Below are 18,903 nucleotides of genomic sequence, written 5' to 3'. Positions count from 1 at the left end.
AGAAACTGAAACAAGTCTTCATAAAGTGTATATTACAGAGCAGCAAATGATGCAAAATTGTGCAGAATAGTTTGGTAAGTTCCTTGTAACCCTGTCTGGTAAGATGATAAAACCAACAATAAAGCCTCTGCCACTTTCTTTAAAAATTCTATCAGGGACACTTAGGTGGAGGTGTGGGGGTGGAGGTGTGGGACCTGGTGATAATGGCAGTAAGCCTAAAGCTGGCCACACACCTATAGATTATCTGCAGATTTTCTATGGTCAGATGGAACAAGAGAAACAGATTCCTCCATCTAAACTAAACTGTGTAGATTGAGGAATCTGCTGCTGGGCCAAACTTCACTATCTTGCTAGTCGACCCCGCTGGCTCCCAAAATACCTGAACAATCTGATTGAATGCAGACATTGTTGCAACAATCTGCAACAATCTGATTGAATTGCAGACAGGGAACAGATGTCATAGGAAAGTTACTGATACAGACTGTAATTATTCCTACACCTCCTGTACTGCCATGTATCAAACAGATGGAATGTACGGTTCACCCAGCACAATACTAATGTGTACATCATGCACTGGCCTGTCTCTGTAGAGGTGATACTATTGGTTTTCCACTTTGCTTAGTGTTTTTGTTCCATTGGAGAGATTACCCATCACTTCCTGCCCATGTAGAATCATTCCACTAGAAGTGGAGATGTGGTCCAGAAGGGCCTCAGACAGCTATGTAAAATGTTCAGGGGACTAACCCCTCATCACCCTAGAGTCAAGTAAATTCTCTCTGCTATATTGTAGTATAGTCTTATACTTTTATGAACACCTCAAATACAGGAACTGGCTATTTTTGCCATCAGAATGTGGAAGATTTTGGAACAAGTTGCATTGCCTTTTAGATTGTAAGCCCTCAGGGGCAGGGCCCTCCTTACCATCTTGTCTTGAATTATATTGTGATTGTAATGTCTTTACAAACCTTATATTGTAAAGCTCTGCGCAAACTGTTGACGCTATATAAATCCTGTATAACATTAATTGCACGTGTTGGCTTGTTTTTCCACAGTCTGCACAAGCTGTTGTTAGTGAAGGACTCTAACAATTGTAACAGGCTGCAGTAGTCTATGGTAACCTTTGACTGGTTGCTGATTATATTGTCAATCAGCGCTGTTTGTACTATTGTACTAAATTAAGCCCATTGACAGCTCATTTGTAAAAATTTAAAATACAAAACTAGTGTCTCCATATAAACAGGAACAGATGAGATCCTTATGGTAAATTCATATCTAACAGTTTGACAAGTTGACGAGTCTGTGAATGCAGAACAATTTTATGTGAAGAAAATGTGCTTTTACAATTCCCTGATGTGTCAATATGAAGAAAAAGTCTATAAACAAAGGGGAAGATTATACTCCCATAAAACACTAAACTATATATCTAATTTTTATAAGTAACATAATTGTGTCAATCTTTTTTTTAATGTTCTGTAGTGTATAGACTTAAGTATTTATTTTGCAAAGTCTGCCACACTACTCAAAAGGGACCTGAATTCTGCAAGAAAAGGACAACGGACCAGTCCCCATTATTGCTTGTGGTCTCCCTGCAGCTGAACTTTTCCCAATTACCTACTTACCTTCCTTGTTTTGCACTATAGTGTAGGGGCAGCCATCTTGGTAGGGGAGCAGGGCTTTGTGCTCTCATGTCATATGGCTGGTGATCTGATGACTTGTGGGAGACCATTCACATAGCAGCAGGAACATTGGAGGGAACACAGGTCCACAGCATAATTGAAACTGGAGATTGCAAGTCCTTAGGTCCAGCTTCCTCTCCAGCAAAGAGAACAGTGACATCACCAAATCTCACTCCAAATGTGGTGGGACCAGCAGTCAGAGGTAGCAATGCCTAACACTGCAGATATACAGCTAAGATGCTGGAGGCACCGGATGGCCTAGGCTCTGCCATGTTGCAGGAGGTATTCAAGGTAAATGCTAGGATTTTCAGGTTCTTGTTTAGGCAGAGTTAACCCCTATAGATGTTCTCTATCAGAAAGCAGATCTACAAATCGTCAATCTTTTTTTATAGTTCACATGCACTTTAAAGAGTCAGGCCACCTAAAACAGATATTTCAGTATTTGGTAGATGCTGGAGGATAAAACCTCATGTCAGTTTATGTTGTTGCCATGCCAGGAGTTACCACTCTCCATGCTGGAATTTTTATGTATTTTTATATTTTTGAGGAGTGCTGGAACACAGTAAGATGGACAAGAACATCCAAAACTTCCATGCTGACAGGAGCAGAATTTGGAAAGACAGCTGGGAGATCTTGCTGTTGGAGTATCTAAGATATGTATTTAACCAGGGGCTGTGTCAGCCCAGCAGGCTCTACCTGTAGCTAACATATTATATATGAGTGGACTGAAACCTAAAATATTTTTATACTTTACTCTGCTTTTAAGATGAATGTTATTTTTTGGGGCAGTGCAGTGAAAAATTAAACAGTGTAATGTCAATGTTTTTAAAAGACATTGATCACTATCTTGTACCATTATACAAATGAACAATCGCAACCTCTTTACTGCACCATTTCAACCACTGGTCATGGCAGACAGTGGGGAAGCTAGACATTCTGTCACTCGGGGCAAAGGTTCAGAGTTGTTCCCCACCTCCTCCAAATGAGAAGTTCTCCATCCACACGAGTGGCACCCCTCCTAAAGCGGCAACCAGGGCACATGCCTCCCCCCAAGCCCCCGCTAGCTTTGGCCCTGATGGTGTATACTTGTACAAGGTGCAAATAAAGGAAAACCTGTACAGGGATTAGGGTAAAAATCATGGATTAACTATTATTTAGAGAGCTGATTATTGCACTCCTCTTGTTTACAGTATAACATTTGCTAAAATGTGGAGTTATATTTACATTGTTTCTCCTAAAGTAAATCTGTCTGCGTTCCATTTAGTTAGTAAATTCCTAAAGTGTATCATACTCTTAGAAGATATAGTCTGTCTGCTCATTTTTAATTAGTGGTGAGATAATGTTACAGTGACACTGGTTCCCAGTCAGTTGAAAATTTGTTCAGCTTAACTAATGGTTTCCCAAATGAAAAGGAATCCATAGACAAAGTTTTGCAATATATGTGATTGTAATGTGTTTAAAGTTCCTCCACTCAATAATGACCAGGTTTCAGAAAAACTACCCAGACACCACTTTGACTTAACTAAATCCCAAAATACTTTATCTTCCTCACTGCAGAGTGGGGAAATCCTTCTTCAGTTGCCTACGGCAGGCACACACTGCACTGCTGGAGTCCACTTCTGGAAGAGGGAAAGGAGGGGGGCAAAATATTTACTCCGAGACGGGCTTTAATGGGGATCTATAGTATTATTATGTCAGGAAAACATATTTTAAAATAATGTATTTAAGTAAGATAAATAATACAAATTTCAGGTTAATGTTTTGTATTTAATATATTTAAATAACAGACAATAGGTTTCTTTTCACATATTTCCCTCTGTCTTCTGACTTATTTTAAAAAGCCTTTTGTTTATAGAGCTCAATAGTTAAAGCTGGAATTTGAAGGGAAGATACAAAACATCAGCTTATTAACTTATAAACATCTAACATCATCTTAGAAATGTAATAATGAAGTTAGTTGGTGTCTCTAGGAGGCAGCTCTTCTCCAGTTTTTTTTTGTTCCAGCCATGCCTAATTGAAGTTATTCCGTTAATTAAAGTGTTGTTCAATGCCGCCACCCGTAACAGCAAATCAGAATTAATCTTTCAGCCATCTGAGTTCAGTAAATAGATTGATATTGGTTATTACTCTTAGCATTGCCTTATTGAATAAGAAATCATTTGTACTCTGTGGTAGGTAGTGTGTCTTCTTCCTTGGTGTATTCAGGGTGATCTCTTGTCACCTGGTTATCATTTCCATGTATGAAATAGATAAATGTGAAACTGCCCACAGAGGAAATACATGAGCTACGACGCATGTTTTAAAAATGTTGCAATAAAAAACAGATGTTTGGTGTCTGGAAACAAAGAATGTATATTGTTATACAACTACTGTTCTCTTCCCGTATGGATGAGTTTAAGAGCATCACTTTAAGTTGAAGTTCCTGGGACTTTATTATATGTCCAAAGCTGGAGAACAGTACATTCTTTTACACACACATCCATTCCCATATTATCAGAATAAGCTCTGGGTAATCTGCTCATTATGGACCACAGGCATCACTTCCGGAATCTAAGCTTAGTGTTATAGCACTCTACTTATGTCTGTAATACATTTTCTGACCTAATATAAATACTTGGCTTTTAGTCTAAATCAGGATGACAATGAGAGACTGGGGTTGATTTACTAAAGGCAAATAGGCTGTTCCCTTTGCAGGGGGATTTTCCCTCAGCTTAATGAATGAGGTGAAGCTCTGCTGACATCCGTCATCCAATCATGTGCAAGCAAAAAGAGTGTTTTTGTTGCCTTTCTGGTGATTAGGCACAGTGAGTTTTTACCACATTCACTAAGCTAACTGAAAATGTCCTTGCACATCGATAAGACCATTTGCCTTTATTAAACCAACCTACGTAATGTTTATTTTCTAGCTTCACTTACCTATCTATTTAAACAGATGCTTTAGCTTCTTTTATATTATACCCCTGAAATCTTACCAGGAACGGAAGGGAAGCTAGATTTCCTGTTGTGCCTGAAATCTGGTACATTTTGAGATGTTTGCATACTTTTAAATGGTGCTGTGAGCAGAAAAACATTGAGAAACTTTGTACTACACACAGCCTGTCCTATTCTGTCTCATTTCATCTGCTTTTTGTTCCATTGTTATCACTAACACATTTTAAATATATGTCATGTGCTTTGCGTCACTTCTGCCACAATGACGTTCTAACAGACAAACCAACTTTACTAAATATCTGCTAATCCAATGCTTTATTCTCAAATATGACCCTATGCTACTATTGCATATGCTACTATTTATAAAACTAATGGTGGTGATGATGATGATGATGATGATAATAATACTAATAGTAACTGTAATCTAAACAGAATGAAATTTTTTATTTGAAACAGCTGTCAAGTAAATATTAATCTCTCTTGAGAATAACTCCACCTCCCCGGGATGTGTGCTTCTCAAAGATGGTGGACTTCCCATAGCTGTAAAAAAGAGATACATGCAGAACGAATGACTTGTTTAAATGTTTCATTTATTATCATTAGCACTCTTGTAGGATGCTAAAACACCAAAGGGAGAATCTGTCACGGGAAAAAAAAAACATTTCTGGGTATTAGTCAGTGACACAATATGTTTTAAACAGGATATGTATCACCCTGAGGCACAGTGTAATAGGAAAAAGCATCATATTGATTGATTCAGGATTCTACATTAGGAAGTGGGTAAGCATTAGAAAGCTAAGAAAAGCTACTTTATCTCCTCATAAACATAAAAGGGTAACAGTTAATGGTCCTTGGGTTCCATAAAATGGTTTAGAGATACCATAAGTTTGAATATGACAATAAGACAGATATATTGCGTCTTGAAACATGATACTGTCTAGCAAACAGAGTCTTAAGTGGCTTCCAATTTGTTTTCAATTTTCAGGAGCCGAGAATTTTAAAGTGACACTAAACTCAAGAGTGACACTAACCTCTCCAAGCTCACCCCCATGATGGACTGCAAACCTGCTTTTAGTTAGCTAATTTGTATTGAAGTTATAGTCTATAGCGGAAGTACAACACACACAGTGACAATAGGGAACAAAAGTAGCCAATCTCCAGAAGGAAGGACAGTGTCAGCACCAATTCAGAGATGATTTGAGGATCTACAGCCGAGTGATACACAAATAAGCTACATGTTTGTTAATAGTTAGGGTACTTGAATGTATTTTTAAGATTTCAGTGAGTTTAGTGTCACTTTAAGCAAGCAAAATGCTGTCTATCATAGGCACTAGATGTATGTTTTTTGATAACTAATATTTTGGCAAGTGTAAATACAAATGATTACCGGGGTACCAACAACTAAAGAAGATAAACTCAGCCTTCTATTTCCAGGGTAAAAGTCTACCTATTGGGTTTCAAGTTTTAGTCATGCTGTAGAGCCAGGCCATGGTTCTTCCGCACCTGTAAAGGTAAACCTCATGTCCAGTGGAAACCTTTTAGAACATATTTATTCATAGAGTAGGGAAGGATTAGATACACAGTCAAATTGTTATTGTGCTTATTGATGCGATTTCTCCTTGTTTTTTGTTGCTCCAGCAGTTACAGAAAAGCACTTTTAATAGAGTGAGGAAGGGTGACAATTGCTGACAAGGTTTTTATTGCAATTCATGCTTTCCTGTCCTGGTCACAACCACATCCACCATTGCTTGAGGGAAAAAAGAACAGTGGTGACGGAAATAAAAATATGACAGAAATGCTTAACTTGTCCCCACTCTATCTTAAATTAATTTTTTTCAATAAAAATAAAAAAAAAGCCCATCTCTGGGAATATGCAATCACCCCACCCATTACTCATTCACAGCACCCTCGCACCAATTTATAAGGTGTTTGTACAAGAATTACCTTCAAAAGCTGCTTTTTAATCACTTAAGTTCGCCTTCCATATCCCTTCTGGGTGTGCCAAACTTTGAGCCAGTGATGCAATCTGTGTCTGTGCTGACTGGTCACCTCTTTATGTTGTTAACACGCTGCTGCAGTCTATTTAGAGGGGACACCACCACTGGTCAGCCAATATGAAGTATACACATCACCCAGGCAGTGAAATGAACACCAAAAAGAGCACCCTCCTCCTATGCAGGGAAGAAGATAGAAAACTTGGGCACATCATGTCACACTATCATTTGGATTTAGGCAAGTACAATTAAAGATCAGGTGGGAGGTTGGGGAGCAAAAAAGGGGGTAGTGTTAATTCCTCTAGTAGATGTCCTGGCCGGGCCCCGCCGTGCCTCGGGCCCCATAGCGGCCGCCTGGGTCGCTATGGTGATTGTTACGCCACTGAGTGTAGTCTTAAGGGTGCAATGTCACCTTGCTCCAGTCACAGCAAGGTGACAGTGTCTGTGTAATGCCCACCCCATCCACTTTTTATTTACCTCTTCAGAGCTTTCCCACTGCTCCTTCATCTGTGGTCACCACTGCAAAATACCTGGTGCTTCCATGTATGTGACTAGGAATGTGACCTTCTCGCATGATGCAGTGCTCAAGCCTAGCGGCCAATCAGCACTGTCACATGAAAGAGGGGATGGTGCCACCGATCCCTTTTAGTTCTTACACCAGCTGGGTATTTTGGTGGCAGCTGTGGCTGTGGAAGGAGTGGTTGCCGGAGCACTGGAGAGGTGAGTATAAAGTTCTCGGGAGGTGGGCTTTTCACAGACACTGTCACTTTGCTCTGAATGAGAGCAAAACAATAGTTACAAAGCTCCAGGACACATTTTTTATAATGTGGCTAAATTATATGCAGGTACCGTACAGCCAATAGCTGTTGTTAATAAAATATCGAGTTGCATCCATTAACCAACATGAACATGCCCCAGGATTATCTGATCACGAATGAGCTGCAGAATACTTTGTTAAATCTGAACTTGATCACCAAACAGTTTCTGACGTGGATAGTTTCTGCTGGCAGTAGCATAAATAAACATCTCTACTGAGCAGAGGATTTAATTTGTTATGAACATTGGTTTTATCCAACATTCTTCCTCAGTTTATAAAAACGTCTCCAGCTACAAAGGTTCCTTGAAGGCCCACTTAAACAGAAATGAAGCAGAACGTCAACTTTTCATGCTCTGGCTTGTGGTCAGTGTGCTATGTATTCTAATGAGTTCTGCAGATGTCAGACAATAGTGGTCAGCACAGCCTATTAGCAAAAATAAACGCTTTGTCTGGCATTGCTATCAGGTTTCAGTTAGATAGTTCTGTGTAGAAGTGACAGATCCTGTTCAATATGTGTGTATTTTCTCAGGCACCTGCAATGTTTGCAATCCACTTAAGGCATGTCAGAGCAACAAAAGGTTACAGAGCATAATGGGGCTAATATACAAAAGCTGGAGCAAACAAAACCAAAGCAGAAGTGGAACTGTTACCCATAGCAACCAGTTAGGCTTCATCTTTTAAAGAAAGCGAGAAATTTTAATGGCATCATTGGACCACTGTTTCATGTTTGCACCAGGTTTCTTTGCTTAACTGTTTGTATATCAGCCATAATGAGAATTTCTAAATATCTGAGGATCAAACTGCTTGCAACATGTTTACATAAGGTAAAGGCTATTTAGAATTTCTACCAGCTAGTTTAAGATTTGCTCTCTCTTCCTGTGACACCATGTTGCATAATAATATATATACAGGATGCCACCTAAGCTGGGCAGAGAGGGCAAATTGCACAGGCTGCAATACATACCTGCTAGATGTCGTATCTGTCTCTGTTAAAGAGTTCAACATGTACCAACAGGTCCTTATTAAAAGCTTTCATGCGCAGGTTTTTATTTAGCGCTAGGGAAGAGGGGGTCTACGGATACCATAACTTATAGTTTCCCCTTAGTGGAAGTGATAGGGTTCTACTTTTCACCGACAATTCACACAACCTTTACCCAAGATTTGACAATTTTTCACATAACATTTAATCACAAAATTGGTACATCTTGGATTAAAGTTGCTAATCTTGGGTGAAAACCTTACTAAATAGACCCCATAGTACATTTTCAAGGTAGAACATTTTGTAAGTGCACATAACTACTGCATGTAATCAACTTTTCCTTTGTAATGTAAATGAATAAGAAACAAACAACTGTAATATGGAATGATACTGCCCTATTGATTGCAGCAGGTACCAGTGATTGTGAAACTTTCAAGTGTATAGTTTTTTCAAGCAGTGGTCATTTTCATATTGATTTTTTATATGCAGCATGTTGTGTTTTGGTTTCATAACAAATCCAATCTTGAATAGAGATATTTTTTAAAACCAAATGCTGAACATATTTTCTTTTTTAGCTTTGAACATACTGTAAATTTGAATATCTGCTCTAATATGTCTTTATACCTGTCTCAATGATCACACAGAAAGTGCAGGGATGGAGTCGTTGGTAAAAATTTTCTCCATGGCACAGTGGCTTTTAGTTATGCTTTTGGAGTACGGTGGTAGTACCACTCCAGGCTGCAGCAAAGCTAATAGGCGTGAAAGTGAAATTCCACTACATTTTTTTTTTAGGTTTTGTTGTGGTGCTGTCCACAAAACAGCAGATGAAGGACTTTGTCCTAATTTTATCATGTTTTTATGAAAAATGAAAGTAAAAGATTAGGTTTCCTTGCAGACTCAGTGACAGGCGACTATTGAATAGGTTGTAACATAAAGATCGTGTCAGAATAAAGAAAAAAAAAGACACAGCGGGGTCTCTCTTCTTGGTGGCCGGGAGCGGGAGACTCCCATAGCGCCCGGGGGATCACTTCACTTCTGATCGGTCATTCACTCGGCTGCCCTCGGCAGCTTTGTGAATAGACCCCATAGTTTCTGATCACGGAAAGAGATAAATACTTAGAACTTTACCTGATGACCAAGCCCAAATAGCCTTGGAATAGACAGAAAACGTTGATGGCTAGCCAACTTGAATTGTGGACACTTGACTTGACACACGGTGACTCCGAAGTTTATGGACATCAAGGAAGCAGCACTTTTTTATTATGATTATCACCTCTGTAATTGATAATGCACCTCAAAAGTAATTTTTTATCAAACTCATCAATGGCAACATGTGTATTTAAAGTATTTTTGATAGTATTAGAACCAATTGTCCCACTGTCTAGTAGACACATCAGGTAGTGTTAGGAAATCTCTCCAAAGTGAGGGAAATATTTTCTTAGACAGTTGTCTAGGTAACAATTGTCCCAAATGAAGGATTTCCCCTCTATTCCTGTTAAAACAACAACAACAACAACTCAGAATGTTTGATTTTGGTTAAATTTTCTGTCCCAGTGACTATGGGATTATGCATAGTCAGCAAAAAAGAACCCTGATCGGGTTGATAACTCTATCCAATACTAAGAAATAAGTTTGAGCTTTAGACACGCTTTAACATAACTTTGCAGCAGAAACTGGTTTCCAACATATGTATCTTACTTACAAACAAGGACTGAAAGACTAAGGGGTCTTCACAAAGCTGCCGAAGGATCTAGCCATAGCTTCGGCCGATCCTTCGGCTAGCTTCAGCCCCAGGACCGTAGAACCGATGGGGTGCTGTACGGGCTATTCACAATAGCCCGTAAAGCTCCCGAACGTGGCTGAGCGCCTCAGTCGAGTCGGACGCATATGCCTCGGCTGAGCCGCGCTGAACGCCGAAGCTGGCCGAGCGGCCGGCCATTGGCCAGCCGACAGCCTTCTTCTGACAGCTGGGCGGAGCCAGCTGTGATCTTACGGCTGGCTCTGGCCACTTGCAGAGAGATCAGTGTTCCTGGTTACCTGCTAACCAGGGACACTGATCTCCAAACAGCAAACTCTCCCTGGCGCTCCGGGAGTCTCCTGCTCCCGGCCGCCAAGGAGAGAAGCACTGCTGTTTCTTTTTTTTTTATTCCGACACGGAGCTGTGTCAGAATAGAAAAAAAAAAATTGCCCATTGGAATGCATTGCTAGATTCCTATTGGCTATTTCAATTTGCTATAGCCAATAGTAAACTAGCATTGTACCCGCCCTCTGCTGCAGTTCTCCATCAGGTCCATCAGCAGAGGGCGGGTACAATGCTAGTTTACTATTGGCTATTGCAAATTGAAATAGCCAATATGAATCTAGTAATGCATTCCAATGGGCAAAAATGTTTGTTTTTTTCTATTCTGACACGGCACCGTGTCAGAATAAAGAAAAAAAAAGAAAAATCAGTGTTTCTCTCCTGGGCGGCCGGGAGCGGGAGGCTCCCAAAGCGCCCGGGAGATTTTTTTTTAATTTTTATTTTTTTACGGCAGCAGAACCGCCGGACAATAGAAAACTGTTGGGCGTAGCTATCTGTCACTGCTGGCTCCGCACAATCGTTTTCTATTAACTTTTTTTAACTTTTTTAACAATTTTTCTGTTCTGCTCGGTCCCTCTGAAGGACCAAGCAGAACAGCCCAGCCGAATGCCTCTCAGCGGCATTCGGCTATTCACTTACTGCTGTTCGATCGGCTGAGTCGGCTGATCGGCTGAGTCGAACTCCTTCTGCACTTCGGGTCAGCCAAACATGCTGAGCATGTTCGGCCGACCCGAAGCCATGAGAAGCAAGCCGATGTATGGCTGATTTCAGCCGATGTACTGCTGAAATCAGCCGTACCAGCCTGAAGTGAATAGCTGAACAGTGTTCGGCTCACTTCACTTGGGGTCGGTTGTTCACTCGGCTGCCCTCGGCAGTTTAGTGAATAGACCCGTAAGTTACAAGTGAGAACCACTATTTACTCTCTGGCCTGCATCCTTCCCAGCTCTTGTAAACCAGTGACATCACTGGTTGCCAGGAGATGGGCAGGATGCCGACCAGAGTGTCCCAGCCTGCAAAGGGGAGAGTCACTCTTGCATCTGGTGAGCCTGTCTCTTCTACCCACCTCCTACTACTCTGATTGCATGTACCACCACCCTTCTTCCCCGCCTCAAGGCTAGGGACACCACAGCGTGTGACATTCAGTCCGTGCAGATGGCTGCTGTGAACCATCCCTTAAGGTTCTCACTGTGAAAGTAAGCCAGTCTTTTATGGGCCACCAAATACAGTTAAGTTGGTATTGGGCAAGTACAAAGTCTGTCCATCCTCTTGGGAAGCTGGCCATTACATGTACCTGTCTTCACAAGCCAAATCATTCCTATGATGAATTGTGGCCACACTGCGATATAGATGCAGTCCAAGTGCCAGTGTGTGTATCCTGGGAACAAAATACAACTGGGATAATTTTATTAATGATCATTAGCTATCTCATTTAAACTAATTACTGTTTTTATGGCCTTATATTTAAAGGCCAGGCATAATTTGAGGGGGGAATTACCCCATACTGAGGTATTTACCCAACAATTACTTCTTAATTTGATTTTTATACCTCAGAAGTAGTAATTAAGGAAACAGATATTTCAGTTTCATGAACTGCTCAAGATAAATACTTAAAGTGTTTGTCTGGGCTAAATAAAAAAACATATTCATACATTCATGCATTACATTTACATTATCCAAAGTTTTGCCTCTTTAAAAACATTGCAAGTACAGAAAAATACCTCTTGATCCTGCCAGAAATATATTGAGCTGCTAACTTCCTGTAGTGAACTCCCAATGATGCCTCTGCTGCACTGAAATCACAAGCATTGTTTGTTAGATCTCCCCAGTTCGCCCCTGCTGGACTGCAGCACGCCTGTTATGGTATGGAGATGATGAGAGGTGTTCTGTAGCTCAGGCAGGGCTGTCAATAATGCTTGCTATTTCAGTGCAGTAAAGGGTTAGTTGGGAGTTCCATGGAATTTAAGCATAATTAATGTACTGTGCTTGCAGCTCCACTGGTTTGATTTTTCCATGTTTTCTTTCCTTTATTGCACCTGGTGACCCTGCCAGTAACTAAACTCTTTCAATTATATAGTTAATAGACCAGATTGCAAATAAGAGAAGTTAATTGTTAGTGTTCAAATATACTTCAAGTAGGGAATATTACTCACATTCCCTGATTTAAAAAGGGAAACTAGAGAAAGCATTAACAGATCTATATGTGTAATAAAATAATCCCAATGTGCAACAGAAAATAAGTAAAATTCTAAAAGGATTAAAAAAAGCCCTTCCAAGCATTATAATAGTAATTAAAATGTGTATTTGTTGAAAGTAACCAACAGTTTCACCTAAGCTGAAACAATAAAAAGGAGACTGTGTAATAAAGTCCTACAAACATTGGAAGAGCATTTCACATTTATTTGGAAAAAACATTGACTCATTCAAGGCCTAATAAGCTTTCACTTTTCCATTTTATTTGCAGTTTCCATAAAGAATACAAAGCGAGAAGAAGAGAAACCTTTTAAAGACTGTGCAGATCTGTATCACGCAGGATTCAATAAGAGTGGGGTGTACACAATATTTATCAACAATGTTTCCGAACCTAAAAAGGTAAAGATTGTCACTTTTTAACAAGGTTTTAACACTTTTTAATCTAGGAATGTCAACTTTATTTAAATTTTTTTCACTTTTGGATAGAGCAGGAGCAGGTTAAAACCCCTGAGATCATTATTGCTGTCTTTATCTTCATCTTGCAGATTTTTTCTCACTTCTGTTCTCAAAGACTGAAAGGAAATCTCTAAAAAACTGGCAGGAAATCTCACTTTTTACAGTTGTCATTAGAAAAGGTGTCAATAGTGGAAGGTTTTCCTTCTACTCCTCTCTTCTGGTGACAGCTGTGCAATTTTAGATTTTCCCTCACTTTATATGCCCATGGCAACAGGAGATAAAAGTAACAGAGAATCTGAATAACAAGGTTGCAGATAGACATAAAAACTTTCCAGCAGTTTTAACCCTTACCCACCCTACCTAATACACTGCCTGGCCCAAAAAAAAGTCCCCAAACAATGAGGTAAGCTGTTTACTTTAATATACTGAATGACCAGGTTTTTCCATCAATGGATTTTTTTCTTCCCTGATGGCACGGGCATATTCCAAGATGACAATGCTAGGATTCCTTGGGCTCAGATTGTGAAAGAGTGGTTCAGGGAGCATGAGACATAATGTTTACACATGGATTGGCCACAACAGAGTCCAGACCTTAACCTCATTCAGAATATTTCGATGTTCTGGAGAAGAATTTACACAGTGCTCCGTCTCCCCCATTATCACTACAAGATCTTGGTGAAAATGATTGCATCTCTGGAAGGAAATAAATATTATGATATTGCATAAGCTTATCGAAGTGCTGTCTCAGTGAACGCATGCCGTAATCGAAGCTAAAGGTGGTCCAATGAAAAATTAGAGTGTATGACTTTTTTGGGGCCAGACAGTGAACACAGGCAATCAGACATACACAACACAAGCACAAAACATTATATATCTAAAGATGCACATATACACAAACATAGGCTTATCACACTACTCTCTAAGTGCCTAACAGACATTCAAGTTCTGGTGTTACCTCAGAGGAAGAGTATCCAATTTTTGAGAATAACCATGCCAGATATAATAGCAGCATAGGAACACATCAGTTCCTCCAGTAAAGATATTAAAAACCAGACTAATGTATATTGAATCTTGAGTTTATTTTGTGATAACTGACACCATAAGCTTGTGTTAGCAATGGTCGGTTAGCTGGTACTGTAGATTGGCATAGTGAAACTGCTAACTCGAAGAGAAGCAAGTGGAGCAAATGTTGCTCCACTTGCTCATTAATGTTGCTTGTTAAAAATATAAACAATTCAAACTGACGATATTATGTAAAAATGTATAAATAGAGGTTCCCTTCAGTAAAAACTGGATGTCAAAAATGATATAATTTCACCTAATGATATCTCAGGATTAGGGATGAACCTGAGCTCCTTTAAACTCAGAAGTGCCCTGGGGCCACTTGCCGAATCAGCTGCAAGCCGGGTCAGTGCCCACCCCAAAGCTGAATCATTGACCTTGAATAGCCACATGGCCATATTAGATAAATGTTATGGATTAAATATAGCCATGTGGTCATATAAGGCCAATTACATCACTACATCCTGCCCCCCTGGTAAATACCCGGCCTCAGGTAATCGGGTGGCAGTGGAAGGAGCCTCAGCCCATGTTCAGAGGAGCTCAGGTTCCGAACCTAAGCTTGTCTGTACTTAGGATTTACTGAGCATTTGAGTGTGCAGTTCTAACTGAAGCTAACCACTGCTGATACATTGTTTTATAGAATTTGTTCAGGTAAACAATCCATGTATGTAACAAGTTAATTTTTGAACAGGCTTTGATACTTTTATTTCAGCTCATTCTCCTTCTGATCTCCAAAAGGCTCAAAATAAATAACTAGTAGGCCTGGAAAACTCTTTTTCTCTGGTCTAAATACATTGCCGCTGTAGAAACCTTGTTATATTAAGGTTATTATTGTTTATTTAAAATAATCTGAGAAAGCGTCAAAGTACATTGGGATTATGGAAGAGTGTACATTCTGATCACTGGATTGTACTCTTTGCCAACAGATGCATGTAGTGTAAGCAACTTGTTAGGCAAGGCTAGACTAGATTATAAATCACACAGAATTAAACATAGAGGCTTGTACTGTATTAGGCAAAGCATATACTTCCAAAACATTAAATCACTCAGGTCCTTTCCTTAGAGTTGTGTGCCACCCTACTTACTCACTAATCCTCCTGGGCTTTTTCCAAAGTTGTAAAACCAGGAATGAGAGCAAAACACAGGAAAGCTTTGACGTGGAAAAACCAGTGTTGTTCAAGACAAAATTGACTCTGGTCTAGTAAAACGCTTCTACCTTGGCTGGGTGTTTTTATTAGTAAAACCATTTCAAGTATACAATAGCAGGTCAACTTTTATGGATTTATTTTGGTTATTAATTATCTCAACAGTAGCAAAAATCTTGGTGCAATTGATGTTTACATTCAGTACTAGCTTTTAAAAAGAGGTCAACAGGAAAGGTTTGCGCAGTTTCTGTATTAAAGAAGAACTATGGCCTCCCATTAAAAAAAATTAGTGGCTCTGCGTTGACAGTTTAATTAACCCCTCTGCAAAGTCTAGTAAATACCTGTTGATTCTGCCAGAAAAGTCAGCCCATAACGAGGTGACAATACTGCTCTAAATTCAGGAGTAGTGCAGCAGAGCTGTCACCCCCATAACACATTAATGTAGGTTGTGCCTGCATGCTCTATTAAGGGATGAGAATATATTGCAGGGGACGTGGTTATTAGCATTGTCACTACTAATTCACAAGCCTGTAGCTTTCAAATAACTTTTGTTAAAGCTGGTCCTTCCCACTGCTTTCTGAATTGACAGCACGGCCTCCCACTGTGGCTGCAGTGTCTGGGTGGGGATTTTTTTTGTACACCTTTGTTACTCTTTGTAATACTCTTAAAAATAAGAAAAAATAGCAACTGATTGTGTATTAAAGTAAAAATAAAAATGTCTCCTTATCTCTTTTGGTTCCTTAAGGTGTATTGTAATATGGAAACAGCGGGTGGAGGCTGGACAGCAATTCAGCACAGAGAAGATGGAACTGTGGATTTCCAGAGAGGCTGGAAAGAATATAAAATGGTAAACACATCAGTGAGACTCATTTGTATTACTAGAAACTAATCAGTTTGTCTCTTTTTTGTCTCTTTTCTGTTTATTTTGTGATATGGGTGGAAGTGTACATAAACAAAAATATTATTTACATCTTTAGACATAATGGGGTTGATTTACTTAAAGCAAATAAGCTGTTCATTTTACAAGGGACTTTTCCCTTAGCTTAGTGAATGAGGTGAAGCTCCGCTGACTTCTATCGTCCAATCTTGTGCAAGCAAAAATACTGTTCTTTTTTATTTTCCTTGCATATTCTTTATTCTTTATTCTTCAAGGGTATTCTTTGTGACTTCACCACATTCACTCAGCTAAGCAAAAATTCCCTTGCAAAGCGAAAATTCCCTTGCAGTGTGAACAGCCTATTTGCCTTTGGAAAATTAACCCCAATAAATCATAATAGCCATTGTTCAGTAGTGGACATACATTTGTTTTTCAAACTGGTCTAAATTTTGATCAACTATGCAAGTTTGCTTAACTGATTGGCCACGCTTGTTTCTTTTTTTTTTTTCTTTACTGATTTTTTATTGAACAATAAGGGATAATGTGGATGGGATGGTTTAATTGACTTTGGAATCACTTGGAAATAACAAATCAAAGCATCAAATCCAAAATAAAAAAGTAAATTTCTGAAATTCCTAGTTGTCTTTTTTGGCAATTGAATTTGGTTGATTATTTTGGAATTAAGTGGAATATCGAATGGCCAGTTTGATTGGAAGGATCAGACTGTAACGGGTATGCCAAACGGTTTCCAGTCTGTGCTAGAGGTCACGTCCATGCACCTCAGTAAGTAGTCCCAGGCATTCCTGTCAGTGGGTGTTTCACGTCTGCTGACAAAGTTTAGCTTAAGACTACTTAATTTAATGCTTTTGTGTGATAATATCTGGAGTTTACTTTGGAGTTAGTTCTTTCATATGCAAGTAATCACTTTAAACAACCAGCGAACATTGGATAAGCCTGTTTTACGTTCAGTGATAAATGGCACGGTATCAAAGTATTTTAAGCAATTTCCATTATATTTGGTATTCTGTCCAGATGTATGGAACTATGTTTTCATGCTTGAAGTGGCAGAATGACAAGTAGAGATAAAGCAAATACTGTTTAATGACCGCCATATATAGAAGCCTTGTGGTAGAGTTCACAGAAGATATGGTCCATTAGCTAAAATCATGTTTGCATCTAAATTTAGCACTGTGGTGTATATGTTCATTACTTTAAAATGGATTTATAAAACAAAATACTTCTTGTTCCCATGGTTGTTCTTTTATAAGGTGAGATGAGAATCTTTTCGTGACCAGTTGATCCAGTGCCAATTTGTTTCCCCACCTCCAGTGCCGTGTTCTTGATCTCCTTACCCAACATGTGCTAGGCACAAGGCCCCAACTCTACATGAAATATAGTCTTAAAGAGACCATGATGGCAAACCATTAATTTTAACAAAAAATGTCTCATACGTTTAAGAGGCTGATTTACTACAGGAGTTGAGAATATTCATGTAAAAGAAAGAGTGATGATTCACTTCAGCCCTCCAATCATGTGAAAAGAAAATTGTTGTTTATTTCATCTGTGAGCATTCTTAACCCCTTTAGCAAATCAGTCTCACTATGTGCATTTAGCATATGTAATTTACCTGTAAAAGCCTGTAATCACACACTAAACTCCCCCCTTCATTCTGGGGTGGGAGGGGGAGTGGCGGTGCATTGAAGTCAATGGCACCGCAGTCATGCCCATGCATGCAGCATGTTTTTGCGTTTGCACTGGACCAGAATGCTTTGCCACGCGTCCGATCACACTGCAGGTGGGGGGCATGGCTGCAGTGCCATTGACTCCAATGCACCACCATGCCTCCTCCCACCCCAGAACAAAGGGGGGAGTTTCGCGCTCGAATACAATGCGTTCCAGCAGCTACCGCTCTGGAACGCACCGTAATTGGTGTAAACTGGCCATTACTTGTGTAGTCTTCCAAAATTCATGAGACTTCTGCTGGGTGCCGCCATCTTGAGCATCCCCAGCAGACTCAGAGCTGTCACTCAAGCAACATTCTTTAGTATTCATCTTTCACACCTACCCCAGCAGCTGCATCAAAGGCTTTGTAGGGAGGTTAAGAGAGGGGTAGAGGAGCACAAAGTAATTAGACACTCCAACTACCACTTCCCTCATGAGAAAGCAAGTATGAATTGAGCTGCAGCCCTCTAACTGACAGCAATTCTGGCCATTAAGGAGCAAAATATAAATATTTTTCATCATTAAAGAGAAAAACCCCTTGGAGCTCTGACATCTTTTGAGATGGACTCTAGAAAGAGTTGGTCAGAAGACCATCTGCATCCATAAGTATGATAAATTATACTGTAATGGTGTATAGGACAAATTTTAGTGTTCTTAGGGTTAGGGTAAGATTTTAGTGCTAGGAGAGCATGATGGCAATCTTCAGGGCCTTTTCTGAATCAGTTGAACAGTCCTAATACTTTCAGTGTTCTATGGCTCACAGTGACAACCATTACCTTAAAGTAAACCAAGAAACGTATTAAAAAAACAATCATTGTTATATGATGCTACGTTGACACACCACTTAATTTCCATTTCCATTTTTATGGCCGGGAAAATGTGCATTCTACCCCATGCTTCTGAACATGGAGGCACCATTCTGACCTAGTATGTGTTTTCTTGGGGGGGGGGGGGGTACTCTTTACCTTTTAAAC

The 18,903-nt window shown here is 39.7% G+C and overlaps 1 protein-coding gene across 4 annotated transcripts in view; it reads left to right on the top strand.

Moving 5' to 3' along the window:
• The window catches only part of ANGPT1 (angiopoietin 1), a 237,483-nt gene that overhangs the window by 174,681 nt on the left and 43,899 nt on the right, over nucleotides 1-18,903 (top strand). Inside the window, exons 5-8 of one of the 4 annotated variants that reach the window (XM_018570749.1) lie at nucleotides 1,252-1,278; nucleotides 9,874-9,891; nucleotides 12,959-13,066; nucleotides 16,076-16,177. In XM_018570749.1, the coding sequence (XP_018426251.1) occupies nucleotides 1,252-1,278; nucleotides 9,874-9,891; nucleotides 12,959-13,066; nucleotides 16,076-16,177 (255 nt within the window). Of the gene's footprint in view, nucleotides 1-1,251; nucleotides 1,279-3,696; nucleotides 3,714-7,281; nucleotides 7,302-9,873; nucleotides 9,892-12,938; nucleotides 13,067-16,075; nucleotides 16,178-18,903 lie in introns of all 4 variants that reach the window. The other 3 variants (XM_018570734.1, XM_018570740.1, XM_018570726.1) reach the window with 3 other exon arrangements.

Source organism: Nanorana parkeri, unplaced genomic scaffold (assembly GCF_000935625.1).
Source record: "Nanorana parkeri isolate BGI_ZX_2015 unplaced genomic scaffold, ASM93562v1 scaffold39, whole genome shotgun sequence".
In the NCBI taxonomy this organism is placed as follows: Eukaryota; Metazoa; Chordata; class Amphibia; order Anura; family Dicroglossidae; genus Nanorana; species Nanorana parkeri.
The sequence above is the reverse complement of the archived record's forward strand: the minus strand, read 5'-3'. Positions and strand labels throughout refer to the sequence as shown.